Source organism: Frankliniella occidentalis, unplaced genomic scaffold (assembly GCF_000697945.3).
Source record: "Frankliniella occidentalis isolate FOCC.00 unplaced genomic scaffold, Focc_3.1 Scaffold187, whole genome shotgun sequence".
NCBI classification, from domain to species: Eukaryota; Metazoa; Arthropoda; class Insecta; order Thysanoptera; family Thripidae; genus Frankliniella; species Frankliniella occidentalis.
In genome coordinates this window covers 350,253-366,228 of record NW_026267313.1, presented here as the reverse complement: position 1 = coordinate 366,228, position 15,976 = coordinate 350,253, and the positions used below count along the sequence as shown (strand labels likewise).

Here is a 15,976-nt window from a genome sequence, read left to right as displayed (position 1 = left end):
GAGGGAGGGAGGGAGGCGCGTAGCGTTGCGCTCACAGGAAGCGGTGCCGAAGCCGACATGTGTTGATACACTGATTGGGACAGAGGGAGGGAGGGAGGCGCGTAGCGTTGCGCTCACAGGAAGCGGTGCCGAAGCCGACATGTGTTGATACACTGATTGGCCACAAGGAAGGGCGCCGGCCCGCATGCCCAGCGTGCGCCTTCTGGGCCTCGTCATGCTTGTGGGAGCCCCGAGGCTCGCGGCTCTGCTGCCTAACCACGACCACCACCTTGCAGCGGCGGCCGCGGCGCACGGCGGAGGCGGCGCGGAGGGGGGAGGGGAGGGGGTTGTAAAGGTATTTCGGTCCTGCGTGTGGCCGCGTCCGGAGCGCGCCTTGCCCTTTGCTCGAGCGCGACGCCGGCAGACCGCCGAGCATGTTTCGGACGCCATAGTAAGTGCACGGTCGCCCCGCCAATCAGCGGCCACGCGGACATTTTAATTTGACTATATTATTATTATTCTGATGGGAAACATAAAAAGGTATTGGACACGTGAGGTGTATTCCTGCTACCCTTCCTCCTGAGGGGGCGCCCCCCTTGGGACCTGCCAAGCGCAATCCCAGCCGGCTGCAGCTGCAACGCATATCGCATGGCGAGGCAAAGCTGCAGAGGCGGACAGGAAGCACCGTAAAATATTCGGCAGCGAAAAACACCCTTCCATATGAAGGTATGCCAAGAGAGGCTCGCTGTGTCGGCGGACGAGTTGAGTACCAAAGCACCCAGGCGCGAAGCAGGAGTGAAACCTGAAACCTGAGAGTAGAGGGGAGGGAGGAAGAAGGGAAAGTACCACGACCGGCCGGCAGACGCGCGAAGAAACCGTGGCTCTAAGTGGAGCTCATTTTCAGTGCCAACTGTTAAAGTAGGCCAAGGATTGTCAGGTATAGTTCCTGTCAGCAACTATACTTTTCTCTCCTGATTCAACCATCACTGGCACAGGGCGTCAACGCACTCGGAAAACACCAACGTAAACCAATACAAGAAAGCCGATGATGTTTTTCAAAAATAAGTGAATATGAAGTTTCTTCAATTCATAGGGGTATTTTTGAACACTCCTGCACTGCATCTCAAGGCCAATGACTCCGTACCAGAACAGAACGCAAACGGGGCCGGCCTAAAGGTTACCCCCGCCCCTACTCCCCCCTCTCACACAAGGGCTGGGCGAACCCGGCAAACCTCACAACACAACACGTCCAGTCAATGGGAATAATTGACGAAAGTAACTCACACTACGATACTCGTACTAATATTGTTAAATAAATTCAGAATTTGAAAACGCTATTGACGAAGCCGGGCGCATGCAGTCGAAATAAGTAACAAACGTCAAAGGGAAGTCCTCAGTCTAAACAAAATCAATAACCTTCAAAAACAAAAAATGAAAATGAGATGAAATTAACATGTAGGCACAGGTTGTTCACTCTAGGGGAGAAGATTGACTTAAAACTGACAATGGGGAAAGGCGCTTATATGTGCCAAAGTCAAGCTGTCGAATGACACTAAAATTACAAATGAATTTTTGTACAATCCAGATCTGCGATGTTGAAGTTGAGGAAACATTGACACTCAAGTGAGGGGTGCCGGACTAAGCGCAATGCTCGGTCAGGGGGCGGGGTGCACCCACCTGCGGGCGGGCCCACCCCCTGCCTAGCCTTCTTGCCTGGAGCCTCGCCCCCTCGCCAGTCCTACCTGGGGGAGCTGAAGAGGAGGCTGCTGGGTGCCTGGTGGTGCGTGAGGCTGTTGGTGCCCGGTGCTGCCCGCTCGCGACTGCCCCAGCGGGGCCCCCCGGTCCTCAGCGGAGCCTCCCCTGCCGGGGGGTGGGGGCCTGCGTGCGGGGCGGGGTGGGCCGCCTTCTCCGTCGCACGCGCCCGCGGGGCAGGGGAGGACGCGAGGCGCTCTCGCTCTACCCACGCCCTACCCCGGCGTGCAGCTCCCGGGCGGCTGCCAAAAGCGCGGGCGAGTCGGTGCGAGGGGGCGTGCTGGGCGGGGGGCCCGGGGACCCCCTTGGCCCGCCTCGCATTCCCCACGCAGGGGGGGACGGGGTCGGGCTTGGCTGCGTCTCCGCTGGCGGGCCCGTCTCGCTCCAACAGCGGGTCACACAGCAACACAGGCAAGGGAGGGAGGGAGCCAGTCGGTTGCGGCCGCCTGATCGTTCCTTCATTATTCTATTATCTTTGCGATGCGGCGACGTGACTCGTTTGACGACGCGGAGGGGGGTCTCGGGGAGTCAACGAAGATGATGGTTTCTAACGCGGTTTTTATTTAAAACATTGTCAAAATATTTAATTTCTTAAAAAAAAAAAAAAGATTGGACAGTTTAAACATGATTTAACAATTTAGCCACTGGCACCGGGCAGATATAGGAAAAACATGTGCAGCATAAAAATGGCACAGTCAAAAGTAACAGTTATCTTAAAAATATGTTCACTAGATCTACTTTACTATCACAATGTCAAAACTCACTCATACCATTTCCATTGGCCTCTAGTCTCAAAATCCCCAAACAACTACACACATCTTAGCAAAATAAGATAAACAGCCACTGATCATGTGTTTCCTATTTTTACAGTTCTAACATGTAACTCAAATTTTCTATTGTGATGCATTTCCTATTTAAAAATTTAAAAAATGTTTGGACCAATCAAAAACCAACCAGAATGTTACATTTAGAGTAAAAATAGGGAACAATTTTGATTAAAGACATGTGATAATGAGGTTCAATTTTTCCAATTGACCATTAAACCCAATAAAAACAGAACTTAACAGACATGATCATTTCACTGTTCTACAAATTTTTGGCCTTTGCTTACAATAACAATATAGTAATAGGAGATCAATAAACATCAAAAACTTGTCATATCATGCAATAGTAGACACTAGACAGTACATAGGTGAATTAAAGTCACAAGTTCTTAGCTATAAGTTATAGGTGCAACTGATAGTCGCATGCATAACATTATTGGCAAATTCCATGGAACCAAATAAGTCTTTTTTGGACAAAAATTGAGAAGAATGCTTTAGATAATACCCATATCTATTCTATGCCCAGAGCAAATATCATGACAAGTCCTGGCTCACTCATCATTTCCTCAGACATATGTGTATTGTCACAAGCTAATGCAAGAACAGCCTGCTTTCCTGGAATTCTGCGACAGACATAGCTATCATATTCTCTTCTTTGCCTCTGTCTAGTCTGCAGAGAGGCAAGTCCAGTTGGCCAATGGCGTTCATGACAGTTTGCCATGAGGTCTTCCATTATGTGTAGAGGGCAACCAGACTCTGAAAGTGATCTTTTAATCATGGCCTGTAAATAAATTGCCCCATTAGTGGACAAGGGTTTTGGAGAATGTTGTTCTCTACTGTAGTCTCAAAACAAGGGGGAAAAACATAACTCCAATAATTACCTGAAGAACCTCATCAGGGGTGGATATCATGGCACCCCAACGAGAAACTTTAGCTTTTGTTAGTGTAGAAGCCCATCTCTTGACTTCATCTTTTTCAAACTGTTCTGCAATTGCACGCATGGCAGGGTGGGATGATCGCATAGCTCTTACAAATTCCTTCAAATAGTTAAGTTCCCTTTTGATTTCGTTTATTGAAACACTTTGATCAACAACTTCTTCTTCCAACTGAGTCAATTGCTGCTGTTGTGTTTGTATTAGTGAACGTAATTCACGCACACAATTATGATCCTGCAGAAAAAAAAAAGAAAATTGTTGATTCACTACGTAGTTGCTAAGAAAGCTTAGGTACACAACTTGATTTAGACGTACTTTTAAATCATCTTTAGGAGTGACAAGACCACATCCCTGATCACACAAAACAGGTCTTCTTGGATTATGCTCACAATCTTGGACATGAGAGTCTAATATTTCCAATTTCACCATTGCAGTGCAGCCACTGGCTGCATATTCACAGGAAATCACAAGTCTGAAAACAGAATTGATTCCAAGTATAATAATTAAATACAAAACCAGTTGGTAAGAAGCAATCAGGCCTGAGATTTTTTCTACCTTGCTAATAAATTTTTCAAAATTCTTGGAACAGGTTGTAAGTCACTGGTAGAAATAGCAATTCTGTCCACAGGGCATGTTGCCTGGCGGGACAACCATTCCATTATGCATGCCCTACAGAATGCATGCTCACACTTTGGCGCCTAAAAACATGAAACAAAATGAATATCAAATGTATTAGTAGAGCTGAGTGTTGGATGAATAAAGAGTAAGGACTATATATTTTTACATACCTGCACAGGTATTTCTAGTACTCCAGAGCAGATTGGACATATCAACTCTTCATCAACAGAGCCTTGAAACCTTCCAACGTCGTACCCCATCTACTGGCAAGAAAACATTGTAAGCAAATAGGAAAATTAAACAAGTGGCAATGCCAGTTGGTTCCATTTCCCTTCGCGGAAAAGCTGTAAACCGGTTTAAGGCACCTGCGCCCTAGATAGAGGTTATGCCGTAGGAGACAAATAAGAAATAATAGTTCTAAATATTTCTTTCGTTTGACTTGGCGCACTGACAATGCGTACCATCAGTTATAGTCCGAATGCACAGCTGAATTACATGAAATCATCTTCGACACTGACTTTTGACATGAAGTAAACAAACCAAAAAAGGGCTCGCAAAACTAACAGCGTTTAGGCCCAAATGAGATAAGGTAGAGCGGGATTTTCAACGAAAGTCTTAAAAAACGATGTGGAGAAACTTGTAACTTGCCTCAATTTTCTATAAACACAGTAGATGCGAGGTTTGTAGTCCAATTTCAGTTTCAAAAACAAAGTACAAGTGCAGTGCACCCTTGTTCTCTTGCTAAATCACAACTTGCAACACCGCACCCGCAGTGCAGCTGTGTCGAATGCGACGTTGCCGGTTTTGTCCAGGCCAGGTGTCGTCTGGGTGCGGTGTCCACCGTGCTCGTTGTAGATAAAAAAAAACAAATCTGATTAATCGGGATTAGGAAATAACGTTTATAGAGAAATATTTACCATGGCAGGATTTTCAGAATTCCATCTGAAATGTGTTTATTTCATGTCAGTGATGGTAAGAACTGTCTTGATAAGACAAACTGACATGCGTCAGGTTATGTTATTCTCTGATGGATATTTACCACAACACTGCTTCTGCTAACAAGCTTGACTTTACTTTTCTTTTCCCGTCTTTGGTATCTTCTTTCTGACCTTAAGGATGTATTTTCCGTGGGTTTGGCAATACCTCTGCTGTCACCGTATCTGAGATCAATTGGAGCATCACACTTGATTATTGGCTTGAGCACATCACTGTATGGAGCGGCGCAATTATTTTCCAGCCCTCTTGTGGTAAGAGTCTTGAAACTACACAAAATATGAACCTTGACATTCTTTTAGCATTGCATGCACTGTACATTTGAACATGATTCAGGGAAGCTGGAGTGACCGTCATGGACGAGTGTCCATTCTCTCTCTCTCTTTGGCGGCATGTTCTATATGCTATTTTCTGCTTGGACAAACAAGCTCACTGGTGTTGATTCTCCTCCTCCGCTTATTGCTGGGTAATTGTCACAACTTGGATGAAACTGTAATCTTACATATTATACATATTATCTCATCACAAGCATTTTAATTTTCAGGTTGCTGTAAACACACACAAAGCCTTTGCAAATCCATCATTGCAGATGAAGTGCCACCATATGAGCAGGCCGGTGCCTATGGCAAACTTGCGGCAATATCTGGTTTGGGTTTCATAGTTGGACCTGTTATTGGCGGGCACATTGCTGATCATGAACATGGATTTTCATTTATCACAATGATAATATTAGTCTGCTTTTGGATTAATATAGGTAATTATTCTCTCTATTTCCAACAGTTCATCTTTGTTTTCTACTCACTGATTTAATCATATTTTCCTTAGCTGTGGCCCAAATTTTACCTGCCTCACACCATACAAGGAACAGGAGGGAGCGCCATCTGGGAATCCAAGAAGAATTTTACCAAATGATTTCTCACTTAACAGGAATTGACTGGAGCAAACACAAAAAAATTCTAGTGCTTAAGTTGATACTTGTCTTTACATTGTCATTTTACTATAACAATTTTTCAATAATGTTGCAAGAGAAATATGGAATGACACCTAAGTCTGTTGGTTACATTATATCATTCCAGTCAATTATTGGGTCAGGAACTAGTTTTCTTTCTGGCCAAATTCAGCATATATATGAATGGAGATATCCTCCACAAAAGGCTTCGGCTGTGCAAATTGTTCATTGCTTTATAGCAATGACAGCAGGACTGGTGGGAGTTAGTTTTGTTGATTCTACTCTTGGTCTACTATTGGCATTAATGCCTTTGGCCTCAGGGGCTGCCTTGCTACGCACTTTGCTTACAGAGTTGCTTGTCCAAAAAGCTTCACCACAGGAGCGTGGGTCTTTACTTGGTGCTTCCCATAGCTTTTCTGCAATGTCACGGTTGACAACCCCTGTTATAGCAGGTATTGCTTCAGACTGGTATGGCACGTCAGCTGTGTCGTCATTAAGCCAAATAGGAGCAACTGTGGGAGCTATTGCAGCTCACCGCATACTGAAGGGAGAGTACCTTGAACATTATGTTTCATAAGACTCCAGTTTTATTTGCACTCCCGAATGACAGAAAAGTATTGTGATCAATGTCCAGTTTCTGCCAGATTGCACAATAGCTCCAGTGTACATATTCATAAATTTCCTTTGACTGCCAGGAATTCCAGGACTTATACTAGTCCAAAACATTGTGATTATTAATGTATTTACTTGAAGATTTTAAGTACAGTAGTCAGTTTTATTTAAATGAAGATACTCGATAGTATTTCCTCATTTGAGGTGATGTGACATAATAAGTACCTGCAATCTTAACCACAATAAGTTATTTATATTGATACAACAGTACAGAAGCAGAAGCTTACCAACTGTAAATTGGTGTTATGTCAAACAATTGGTGATGTAATGAGGGTCCAAATAAAGTATTGTTATTTTATTATCATAATGAGCAGTTCAGTTCAATACATCAATTTTAAAGGACCATTGATATCACAGGACATATACTTAATACTTACCATATACAGGATGAGAACAGAAATGAATTGAGAAAAGAGAAACAAGTCCCTCACAAATTAAAAAAGAAAAATTACAAATAAGTCAGTAGTGTGATCTATTGTCGCAGGCACAGCATGAGTGTACAACATAAATCTGCCATTTGAAGGTATTCACTGGCACCTTCTTGTAGTCTATAAGCACAAACCTAAAATTTGAGAATATGCAACATTAGAACTGAGTATCTCTACAAAAGTAAAAAAAACAAAACAAGAAAATCCAACTTTACTTACTGCTAATTTCTCACAAATAGTTGCTTTATGTTTGTCACTTATTGTGTCACACATCACAATTTTTAAATGAAGTTGTTCCAAAAGCTGCAATGATTTTTTTTAAAAAAAAGGTAATTGAAATGTAAGTTTTTACAGATATTAAAGCATCAGTACCAGCATCAATAAATATACGTAGGTAACCACAAACCTGTCCAGCAGAATAACCTTCCATTATGAACTGATCTAGGTATTCAGTAACCTTATAATAATCAAATTCTTCAGAAACACTCATTAGTCCATCAATCCATCTGCTTGGAATGACACCCATAACTTCAACAACATCATCTGGGGTAATAGCTGATGTATCATCTTTGCCCTTTAGACGAGCACAAGACTGAAGGCAAGTGATAGCTCTCCGAAGATCTCCTCCAGCAGCGGCAATCAAAGATTGCAAAGCATCTTGCTCTATGTTCACATTTTCCTGAGAAGATATGAACTGCAATCTTTCAATAATTTTCACTTCACCTAGTAATTAACACAGGAAATGTATTAGCTTAAGAGGAGCTTCTTACAGGGTAGTAGTTTTCCAATTTCTTACATTAGACCATAATGAACCTTGATCTTACCTAAAGGTTTAAAGCGGAATTTAGTGCATCTTGATGTGAGAGGCTGAATAATACGGCTTACATAATTGCAAACAAGACAAAACCTGGTAGTACGTGTCTGTTTTTCCATAGTTCTTCGTAAGGCAGCTTGAGCAGCATGAGTCATGGAGTCTGCCTCATCAAGGATGACAATTTTGAAAGCTGGGCATGGCTTCCCACTGTAATACAATTTGTAAAAATAATGCTTGGTACTTGAAACAAAATTGGTGATAAACTTGTTTTAACTCTGTCACGTCAATAAAAACTTGCATATTTGGTGCTTCAGAGGAGTTTTGTTGTCAGTCAACTGGCAGCCCTTCCATAATTGCTACAGCTAGACACAGTTTAAAGACAGGAAGGATCATCACTCTCTCCAAAAGTGATCAAGGGTAAAGGCCACTTGAGCACTAATGATAAAGAAGGCAAAATCCAACCTGTGGTTTTGTATGCCTTTGGATTAGAGGGTCAGACACACTGAAGTGACTCTCATCTTCACCAGCAACACTGTCTGCCCCTCAGAGACATTGACTTCATAAGAAGAAGACTCAATGCAGGAAATTAAAGAGCAGTTGTGGCTAGACAGCAGCAATCATGGCGACACATCCAGAGTCAAACCTTTTACTAATCATCACAAGCACTCTACAAAACTTGCAAGCATGCTACAGCCTCAGAAAACTCAGTTTCAGTTTGTACTAGATCATGCGATTGGGAGACATTGCAAACACTGCCATTGTGGATATTAGGGTAACATGAAACAATTATGGTGATAAAGATGAAAAGGATATGAGAGAAATGAAGCCCTGCTAATAAAAGAATGGTGACAACTCCAACCAAGCCCCTTGGTAGACAGTGCATTAATACTGTCTGGCAGTAAATCCCTCCCCTATATAGGTAATAGAGCAAGGAGTATCTGAGCCAGGGCAAGAGATAAGCAACCTCTGTCCATCGTCACTGGCAAGAATCATCATAGGCTGCATTCTTGATAGTAATATGGAGATTGACGATAAACGTTTAACAGTATACTCACTCAGGCCTGATACCACTAGCTGACAACTGGGCGAACGACTTCACCTTGTCACGAATGATCTGGATTCCTCTTTCGTCTGAGGCATTGAGCTCAAGGATTCTGTAAACATAGAGTACATACTGTACCTCAATTTTGTTAAAGGTTTAAAGGTATACAGGTAGGAATTGGAGATAAGAGAATAATCGATCCACACCTGTCTCTATACATATCCCCAAACAGCTGCCTTGCTGCTGCCAGAATAGTACTCGTTTTACCAGTACCCGGGGGGCCATAGAGCAGTAGGTTAGGCAAATCGGCACCTGAGAGACACTGACGCAAGACTTCGACAACGTCGCCCTGCTCCACGACATCGTCAACAGTTTTGGGCCGGCTGGAGTGGACAAAGAATAAAGCGAGGAGGGAAACTATGAGCAAAAGTTCAATAAAACAGAACCAACAAGTCATGTAACACTGAAACCAGGGAGCCTACGGCAACAAAGCCGCAGTGCAGTTCACTTACTATTTCTCTACCCAGGGAGTTGGTCTGTTCCCTCGCTTCTGCCCTTTTCCGGATTGTTTGTCTCCTGAAGGGCCGGCTCCGCTCCCCGACCCCAACTTGCCCGTTTTCAGAAAACTTTGCATGTTTCTCAAATTTCACAAATTCACTCGCGAGCGATTCCCGCCGAACCGGCTTCACCACCACCTTGATCTTGACTCTGAAGTGTTGGAGTCCAGTGGGTACAGGAACAGACAAAACACAAACGCTGAGGGGGAGGGGGAAAAAAACAACAGAAAAAGAACAAGAAAAGTAAGAAGTGTGTGTTGTGAACAGTTTATGTATGTTTTTTATTGCACAGCAGAAGAAAATCTTACCCCTCACCAATGGGTTGGTTTCTACTTTTTATTGTTTTCTTGGGAAAATGATGTATTGAATTTCCATACTTTTGATATGTTGTGTTTCGCTCTTATAAGTTACAACTGTGCAGTGGTACCGCCCGGTCCTAAAGTGTCCATGTTTTGACAAGAATGAGTTTGCTCTTCAAGTCTGCTTCTCAATTTTTTTGAAACGATACACACACATAAAATCCTGTTTTCCCTATAAAATCTTACTAATCAAATGAAATTTTCTCGATTATAATTGAATCCGGGACTGAATTGTAGCCTCCAGTACATTAACCTTATCACATTTTTCAAAGTTTTAAAAATAAATTAGGCCATTTGATCTGAAGTTAATTGAAATAAGCCTAATTATTGATTACATTAACTCAGCTTATGCTTATTTCTCCTGCTTGTGTAACTTTTATCCGTTTGTTGTTACCGAAGTATATTAATTTCAGGTAACTGTGCTGCTATGTTGGCAGTGAAAATTTGACGTGCACTCCAGATTAGGTATTAGAATGGAGTTTGAGTACACAGTTCTCCGCAAGGAGGCAGATATGCACAACAGATGTTGTGGTGGACTCGTCTGGTGTATCAAGGTATGTTTCATTACTGCAAGGAGTGATGTTCGTCATTTTTGTCAATTGCTGTTATTATACTCATTGCAATCTTAAATTCCTCAATTAAAATGCCTGACATTGATCCTGTGCTTGTTTCAGGATATATGTGGGATAATGTGTGCCGCCTTGACATGGATACTCATACTGTACGCAGAATTTGTAGTCATGGTGGTCATGTTGATTCCTAGTCCGTATCCAGTATATAGCTTAATTAATGGAGTAATCTTTCAAAGTTTGGCTTTTCTTGCCTTTGCTTCACACCTGCGCACCATGTTCACTGACCCAGTAAGATTCTGTTGCAAATATTGCAGTTAACTTCATAGTTTGTATTTATCAGCTACCTGTCTAACTCCTCCGTCAAATTCCCCTGACTAGGGTGCTGTTCCCAAAGGAAATGCTACAAAGGAAATGATTCAACAAATGGGGTTCAGAGAAGGTCAAATGTTTTTCAAATGCCATAAGTGCTGCAGTATTAAGCCTGAGCGAGCCCATCACTGCTCTGTCTGCCAGAGGTAAGGTCACCAGTAATTATTTTTAATTTTCTAGAAGTTCTTAATGCAAATAGTTATTTATTTTTTTCGTGTTTCAGATGTATCCGTAAAATGGATCATCACTGTCCTTGGGTTAACAATTGTGTTGGTGAAAACAATCAAAAGTATTTTGTATTATTTACCGTGAGTTCTCCTGGCTTTTATTATCAATTTTGGTTCATTCTTGTGACTGATTCAAGTTGAGATACTTACAATTATTTTCTTCTGTTTTCAGTTTTACATTGCATCTATTTCAATCCATGCTCTCTTCTTGTCGGTTAATCAAACCATTACCTGTGTGAAACATGAGTGGAAGGATTGCTCCGTATATTCCCCTCCTGCCACTGTGGTGCTTCTTCTCTTTCTTGTGTTTGAAGCACTTCTGTTCGCAATCTTCACTGTTATCATGTTGGCTGCTCAGATGCAAGCTATATGGAATGATGAAACGGTAAACTATTTTTATGAAATTTGTGGAACTTAAGATCTTTTGAACCATATTTTCTGTTTGACATTTTTATTCATCAATTGCTATTTCTCCGCTCCTAGGGTATCGAACAATTGAAAAAGGAAGAGGCCCGTTGGGTGAAGAAATCCCGCTGGAAGAGCATTCAAGCTGTTTTTGGACGCTTTTCTGTTTCCTGGTTCTCCCCATTCACCACCCCTCTGCCCCGAATGAAACATGAAGGTTTTCTATACTCAGTTTAATGAGTTTAATGGGATGTGTATTAAAGAGTGCGTACCTCATGAAAAAATCAAGATCCTGAATGTTTTGCTTCCTGTGACTTTTGAGCTTCCCAACAGTTCTGTCCTGGCAAACCTATGTTTCTGTCCATTAATATTTGTAAGGAAACAGTACTGCCATCATACCTTTTTGTGTTTTCCCTAAAATCTATCTATTTTAAAAAACCAAATGCCTTTCCTGAGTAAATTTTTAATGGCATTGCCTCCAGGAGGCCATTGCTAATTTGACTTGTGTTTGACTGTGTCTCTAGAATCACAAAACTTTGTCCATTTTGTGTTCTTGTGGCTTGGAGAATCATCCAAATAGCACACAGCATGAATTCTAAATTTTTAAGCTAAGCTACTGAACGCACATAATATCTGTCAGTACAAAAAAAAAATGCTATCAATAGTCAATGTAGGTATAAAATCCAACTTCTTTTGCCTTTTTGCCTCCAGAACAAAATTTAAGTAATTAAAATATTTCTCCTTCACACGATTTTTACATCTGTAATTTATAAGAGTGCGAGAAATGGTTTATTTACAAACAAATTTTTAAACTTTAACCGATATTTTTTGTATGCTTTGCTACATTAAACAAGCTATTCAACATCAGAGTTTGTCATTGTTAAGGACTGAATAAAGTTAAGAATGACAGACGATAGAGTGGGTTTTTCGACATCTTTCTTGCAATAAGTATTGTCTGATTTCAGTGTGATTGGTTCTGATAAGAAATTAGTAAGTGTCAATATGTGTCTTTGACAAAAATACACTACTACCGTATAGATTTTTCTGTCGGGGGATGTAAAATTAGCTTTTATGTATTGTTGGCTCTAATTTTACTTAATTTACATACGAATTGATGTGTTTTTGTTGCTGTTAGCTTTGATCTCCCTACACTTAAAAATGTTTTTAGTAATAAGTGTGAGAATATTTCTTTATCTGTTGTGCTCTCCTTAGCAATTCAGTTACGGAGCAGAAAAGTAAATCTAAAAGCTTGCATTACCAAAAGCCATTAGTTTGGTTGATTTCTGTTAAGACTTCTATTCCTAATTTTTAAATTCAGCATTAAATTGTTTTTTTCTGCTCTGCTTGTGGATGTGGAAGGAGTTGGCACATAGACCAGAGATTGCTACCTGATTCCTTACAAGAGGTTTACTATTAATTTTAGTGAGGTCAGCTGAAGGTGATGGGTTTTGTGATATAATTATTCATCTATTGTTGAAGCCCATAAAAGAATCATGTAGTATTTTCCAGAGTACCGCTTTATCTTCATAACCATATTTTTAGATATAACTGCATTGTTTAATTATAGTTAACTTGTGATGTAGGGTGTTTTTTTATTCTGTGAACAACTTTTAATTCCATCACAAAAGTGACAGTTTGTTTTTCTTTATGAGTAAAGTCGGATTTACGATAGGAACGCAGCGGGCATAGTTGGGATGAGGGTGGTGGGACAGGGAAAACAACGCTCCCTGCACCACTCCTCTCGCCCCAACGACGCTCGCAACATGCCTATAAGTCCACTTCAAGCCCTGTATCTTACTTGTGTATGTTACATTATGTGTATAGGCTCTTTACCCATCTATCCAAGCACCCCTTGTATGATGGGTTTGTTTGCATATTCTCCATGATCTATTTGGAGTGCGTTGTTCTATGTTAATAGGGCTGTACTTGGACCCACTTAAGTTTGATAGTATTTCAATGTTGATGTTTATGAGAGTTATTATTAGTAAAGTAAGATAATGATGTTAGTGAAACTGTATCTATGCATGAAATGACTTAAGGTATAAGTCTGTCTAGTCCTCTCTCTGTACTGAGTTTTACCTTTCCATACTTTTCATTAGTCATAATAAGCAGAAAAACTACTTACATCGATCAAAAGTGTTGCAATGCCACTCATTTCCAGCAATAATTATATATAAAGCCTGAATTTTTGTCTAAGTGGACTGCTAATTAAGCAATGTCAAATTCTAATTTGGTTACTATCTTTCACCATCTGTATCTTTCACCTTTTAATGGCATGACTACTCTAAAACTGAAGTTCAAGTGCTGAGCCTGTTGATCAAATAATTCTGGTTCTGGAGTCTCATATGTTCCAAGTTTGATTTTCCATATGATGCATTCCATTGAAAAGTACCTGATGCCACGTTCATGTCTGCTAACCAAACTCTGCTTGTAAAATGATAATAGATAACAATAAAAAAATACTTTTAAAAACAACAACAGAGGTACAAGTTTAATTATCACGTTGCCCCTGCTTTGAAATAAGCGCGCGGGAGAGGCGCTTGCGGCTTGCGCTCTTGCGCATGCGCGCGGTGGGGGTTGCGGCGGCGAGGCGGGCCGGCCAAAGCTGGCTCCGACCCCGGCGCGGTCCTCTCGCCGAGCCGCGCACCGCGCTCCGCACTCGCACCGCTACCTCCAGCCGACCCGGGCCTCCAGTGAGACGGGCCGTACCGCATCGCACCGCGTGCACCGCGATCACCGGCTCGCGAGCCCACGGCGGACCGACGCACGTCATCCGGGACTTCCCCCCCTCCCCTCTCCCCCGCGCGCGTGTGTGCGTGTGTGTGTGTCTTTAGTCAGAGATGCGGAAGGCGGGATATGGATCGCGAGGATGCTGTGTCGTTGCTCCTCTTCCTCTATAGCGTGAGCCGAGTGCGCCTGTCGTGTGTGCGTGTGTGACTGGGGAAGACATCGCCGCTACAGCAGAATCAGGATAAAACGTCGTGATCACAGTAAACAAACGGTGAGTCGACATAATCTATTACGTTAAAACTGTTATGTGGGCATCATTGTAAAAGGTATCAAAATCACTACCCCTAACTGGAAGTTGAATCTCCATTATTTTGTTTGACTAAAAAAAGTAAAAAAATTACACCACAGGAATGAAACATACATTTTTAAATAGTTGAATCAGACGCTTTAATAGTGGCTTGAATCAAAAGATTCAACCTTCTGCCCATAGAGTTGTGCTATTTATGGACCGCGCGAAGGGGTGTGTTTTAGGCAGGGCGGGGGTCGCGCCGCTCCGCTCTCTCCGCGGGGGCGATCTAGATGGGGGCGGCCGGACTGACTGTGACCGCACGCAAGGGTCCTCATTAAGGCGCGCCCCTCCCCCGGCGGGTGCCCCGGCAGGGTCCCCCGGCTAGGGTCAAGTGGGTCAAGACGCGGCCGGCCCCTGCTGGCTGGCCTGGTCCGTGTGTACCCTGAAGCCCTGACCAGGCTCATATACCTCCGATCAACGTTTTTGTTTGTGAGGGAGCCCAATGAGTGGGCGGTACAAGGGGCGTATTGGCGTATAGGAGGGTTCTGAAAAGTGTGGGAGAGGGGAGGGTTGCGCTGTTTTGCCGATTTCGTAGGGGTGCTTGGCACTCAGCACAACGCATTGGTGTATTTTGCAATCGCATGGAGAAAACCATTATATTGATCATGATTGCCATTATATTGCCATTTGTCGCAAAAATTAAAAATTTAAGGAACTAGTGCGGGTGCCTTGCCTTCGTGGGGTTGCCGTTCCGCTTCACTATTTGGTGATTTTAACTTTAGTGATTTCCATCGTCGAATTGGCCGCATACCTCTCAAAACTAGGGGGGCATTTTTTCCAGCCGCCAGATTATGACTCTAAAGTGTTGACCCTTACCGCTGCTCTTTTTCCTCAGATATTCACCCCTCTCCTTTTCGCGGCATAAAGTTTCGTTTCCCGCTCGCAAATATTTATTCGCGCCTCTCTGCAAGACACGAAAAAGCGCTGAACGCGAGCTCACACTAAACGGAACCAGAGCAATGATGGTAGTGAAAATTACTCTGTAGATACACACAAAGTATCATGTGTTGTTGTTTTTTTTTTTAAACAAATCGCTCTGTAAAGTACAATAATTATGAGGATATTCCTCGTCAGTCCTTCAGTCGATCACGTCACAACCAATCAGAAGCCCGCGTTCCCCCGTTTACCTCTGTCTCTCTCTGTCTATCTTCCGATCTGTCGCCGCCCTGTCCTGTCGCTCTCGCGCCCCCTCGCCTACGCCACCGGCTCATTGCCTAACGCCCATCCGGCCGACAATGGAGGAAATCAGCAGTTCTGCGACTCCTGGCGCTCCTGGCCCCCGCGGGCTGGGGCCGGGTCGGGCCGGGCCAGGCCGCCATCGGCGCCTGGCGGACCGCAAAACCCACATCCGGCCGTCATTCGTCATTTAACCTCGTCCTGCTCTTTTGACCACCCCTCTCTG

General features: G+C 42.9%; 6 protein-coding genes across 8 annotated transcripts in view; 3 read left to right on the top strand and 3 right to left on the bottom strand.

The window, feature by feature from the left end:
• LOC113215238 (uncharacterized) overlaps positions 1 to 1,882 on the bottom strand; it is an 11,853-nt gene extending 9,971 nt beyond the window's left edge. The window contains exon 1 of the mRNA XM_052272114.1: positions 1,722 to 1,882. The gene's annotated coding sequence lies outside the window, so the exon portion shown is untranslated. The remainder of the gene's footprint in view (positions 1 to 1,721) is intronic.
• A 389-nt stretch (positions 1,883 to 2,271) lies between these two features.
• On the bottom strand, positions 2,272 to 4,902 carry LOC113208497 (E3 ubiquitin-protein ligase NRDP1). Of its 2 annotated transcripts, none has more exons than XM_026425510.2 (6): positions 4,757 to 4,902; positions 4,279 to 4,368; positions 4,046 to 4,188; positions 3,806 to 3,962; positions 3,437 to 3,724; positions 2,272 to 3,336 (listed from the first exon to the last, which is right to left on the bottom strand). In XM_026425510.2, exons 2-6 carry the CDS (start codon positions 4,366 to 4,368, stop codon positions 3,067 to 3,069), a joined length of 948 nt encoding a protein of 315 aa, XP_026281295.1. In that variant the 5' UTR covers positions 4,757 to 4,902; the 3' UTR covers positions 2,272 to 3,066. The 2 variants fall into 2 exon arrangements, with proteins under 2 accessions (XP_026281295.1, XP_026281294.1); XM_026425509.2 differs by lacking the exon at positions 4,757 to 4,902 and adding an exon at positions 4,570 to 4,707.
• Positions 4,903 to 4,929: 27 nt separating this feature from the next.
• On the top strand, positions 4,930 to 7,029 carry LOC113208494 (major facilitator superfamily domain-containing protein 9). The gene is made up of 5 exons (XM_026425507.2): positions 4,930 to 5,080; positions 5,224 to 5,355; positions 5,438 to 5,567; positions 5,646 to 5,855; positions 5,927 to 7,029. The coding sequence occupies exons 1-5, from the start codon at positions 5,027 to 5,029 to the stop codon at positions 6,625 to 6,627; spliced, it is 1,227 nt and encodes a 408-aa protein (XP_026281292.1). The 5' UTR covers positions 4,930 to 5,026; the 3' UTR covers positions 6,628 to 7,029.
• LOC113208495 (replication factor C subunit 4) lies at positions 7,003 to 9,741 on the bottom strand. Its single transcript, XM_026425508.2, has 7 exons — positions 9,519 to 9,741; positions 9,213 to 9,389; positions 9,020 to 9,118; positions 7,975 to 8,171; positions 7,557 to 7,873; positions 7,370 to 7,453; positions 7,003 to 7,284 (listed from the first exon to the last, which is right to left on the bottom strand). The coding sequence occupies exons 1-7, from the start codon at positions 9,638 to 9,640 to the stop codon at positions 7,195 to 7,197; spliced, it is 1,086 nt and encodes a 361-aa protein (XP_026281293.1). The 5' UTR covers positions 9,641 to 9,741; the 3' UTR covers positions 7,003 to 7,194.
• Positions 9,723 to 13,973, top strand: LOC113208500 (palmitoyltransferase ZDHHC3). Its single transcript, XM_026425515.2, has 7 exons — positions 9,723 to 9,884; positions 10,336 to 10,476; positions 10,597 to 10,782; positions 10,873 to 11,009; positions 11,087 to 11,171; positions 11,263 to 11,475; positions 11,574 to 13,973. Exons 2-7 carry the CDS (start codon positions 10,396 to 10,398, stop codon positions 11,730 to 11,732), a joined length of 861 nt encoding a protein of 286 aa, XP_026281300.1. The 5' UTR covers positions 9,723 to 9,884; positions 10,336 to 10,395; the 3' UTR covers positions 11,733 to 13,973.
• Positions 13,974 to 14,130: 157 nt separating this feature from the next.
• Positions 14,131 to 15,976, top strand: part of LOC113208487 (trithorax group protein osa-like) — a 27,921-nt gene continuing 26,075 nt past the window's right edge. For both annotated transcript variants that reach the window (XM_052272113.1, XM_052272112.1), the window contains exon 1: positions 14,131 to 14,496. The gene's annotated coding sequence lies outside the window, so the exon portion shown is untranslated. The remainder of the gene's footprint in view (positions 14,497 to 15,976) is intronic.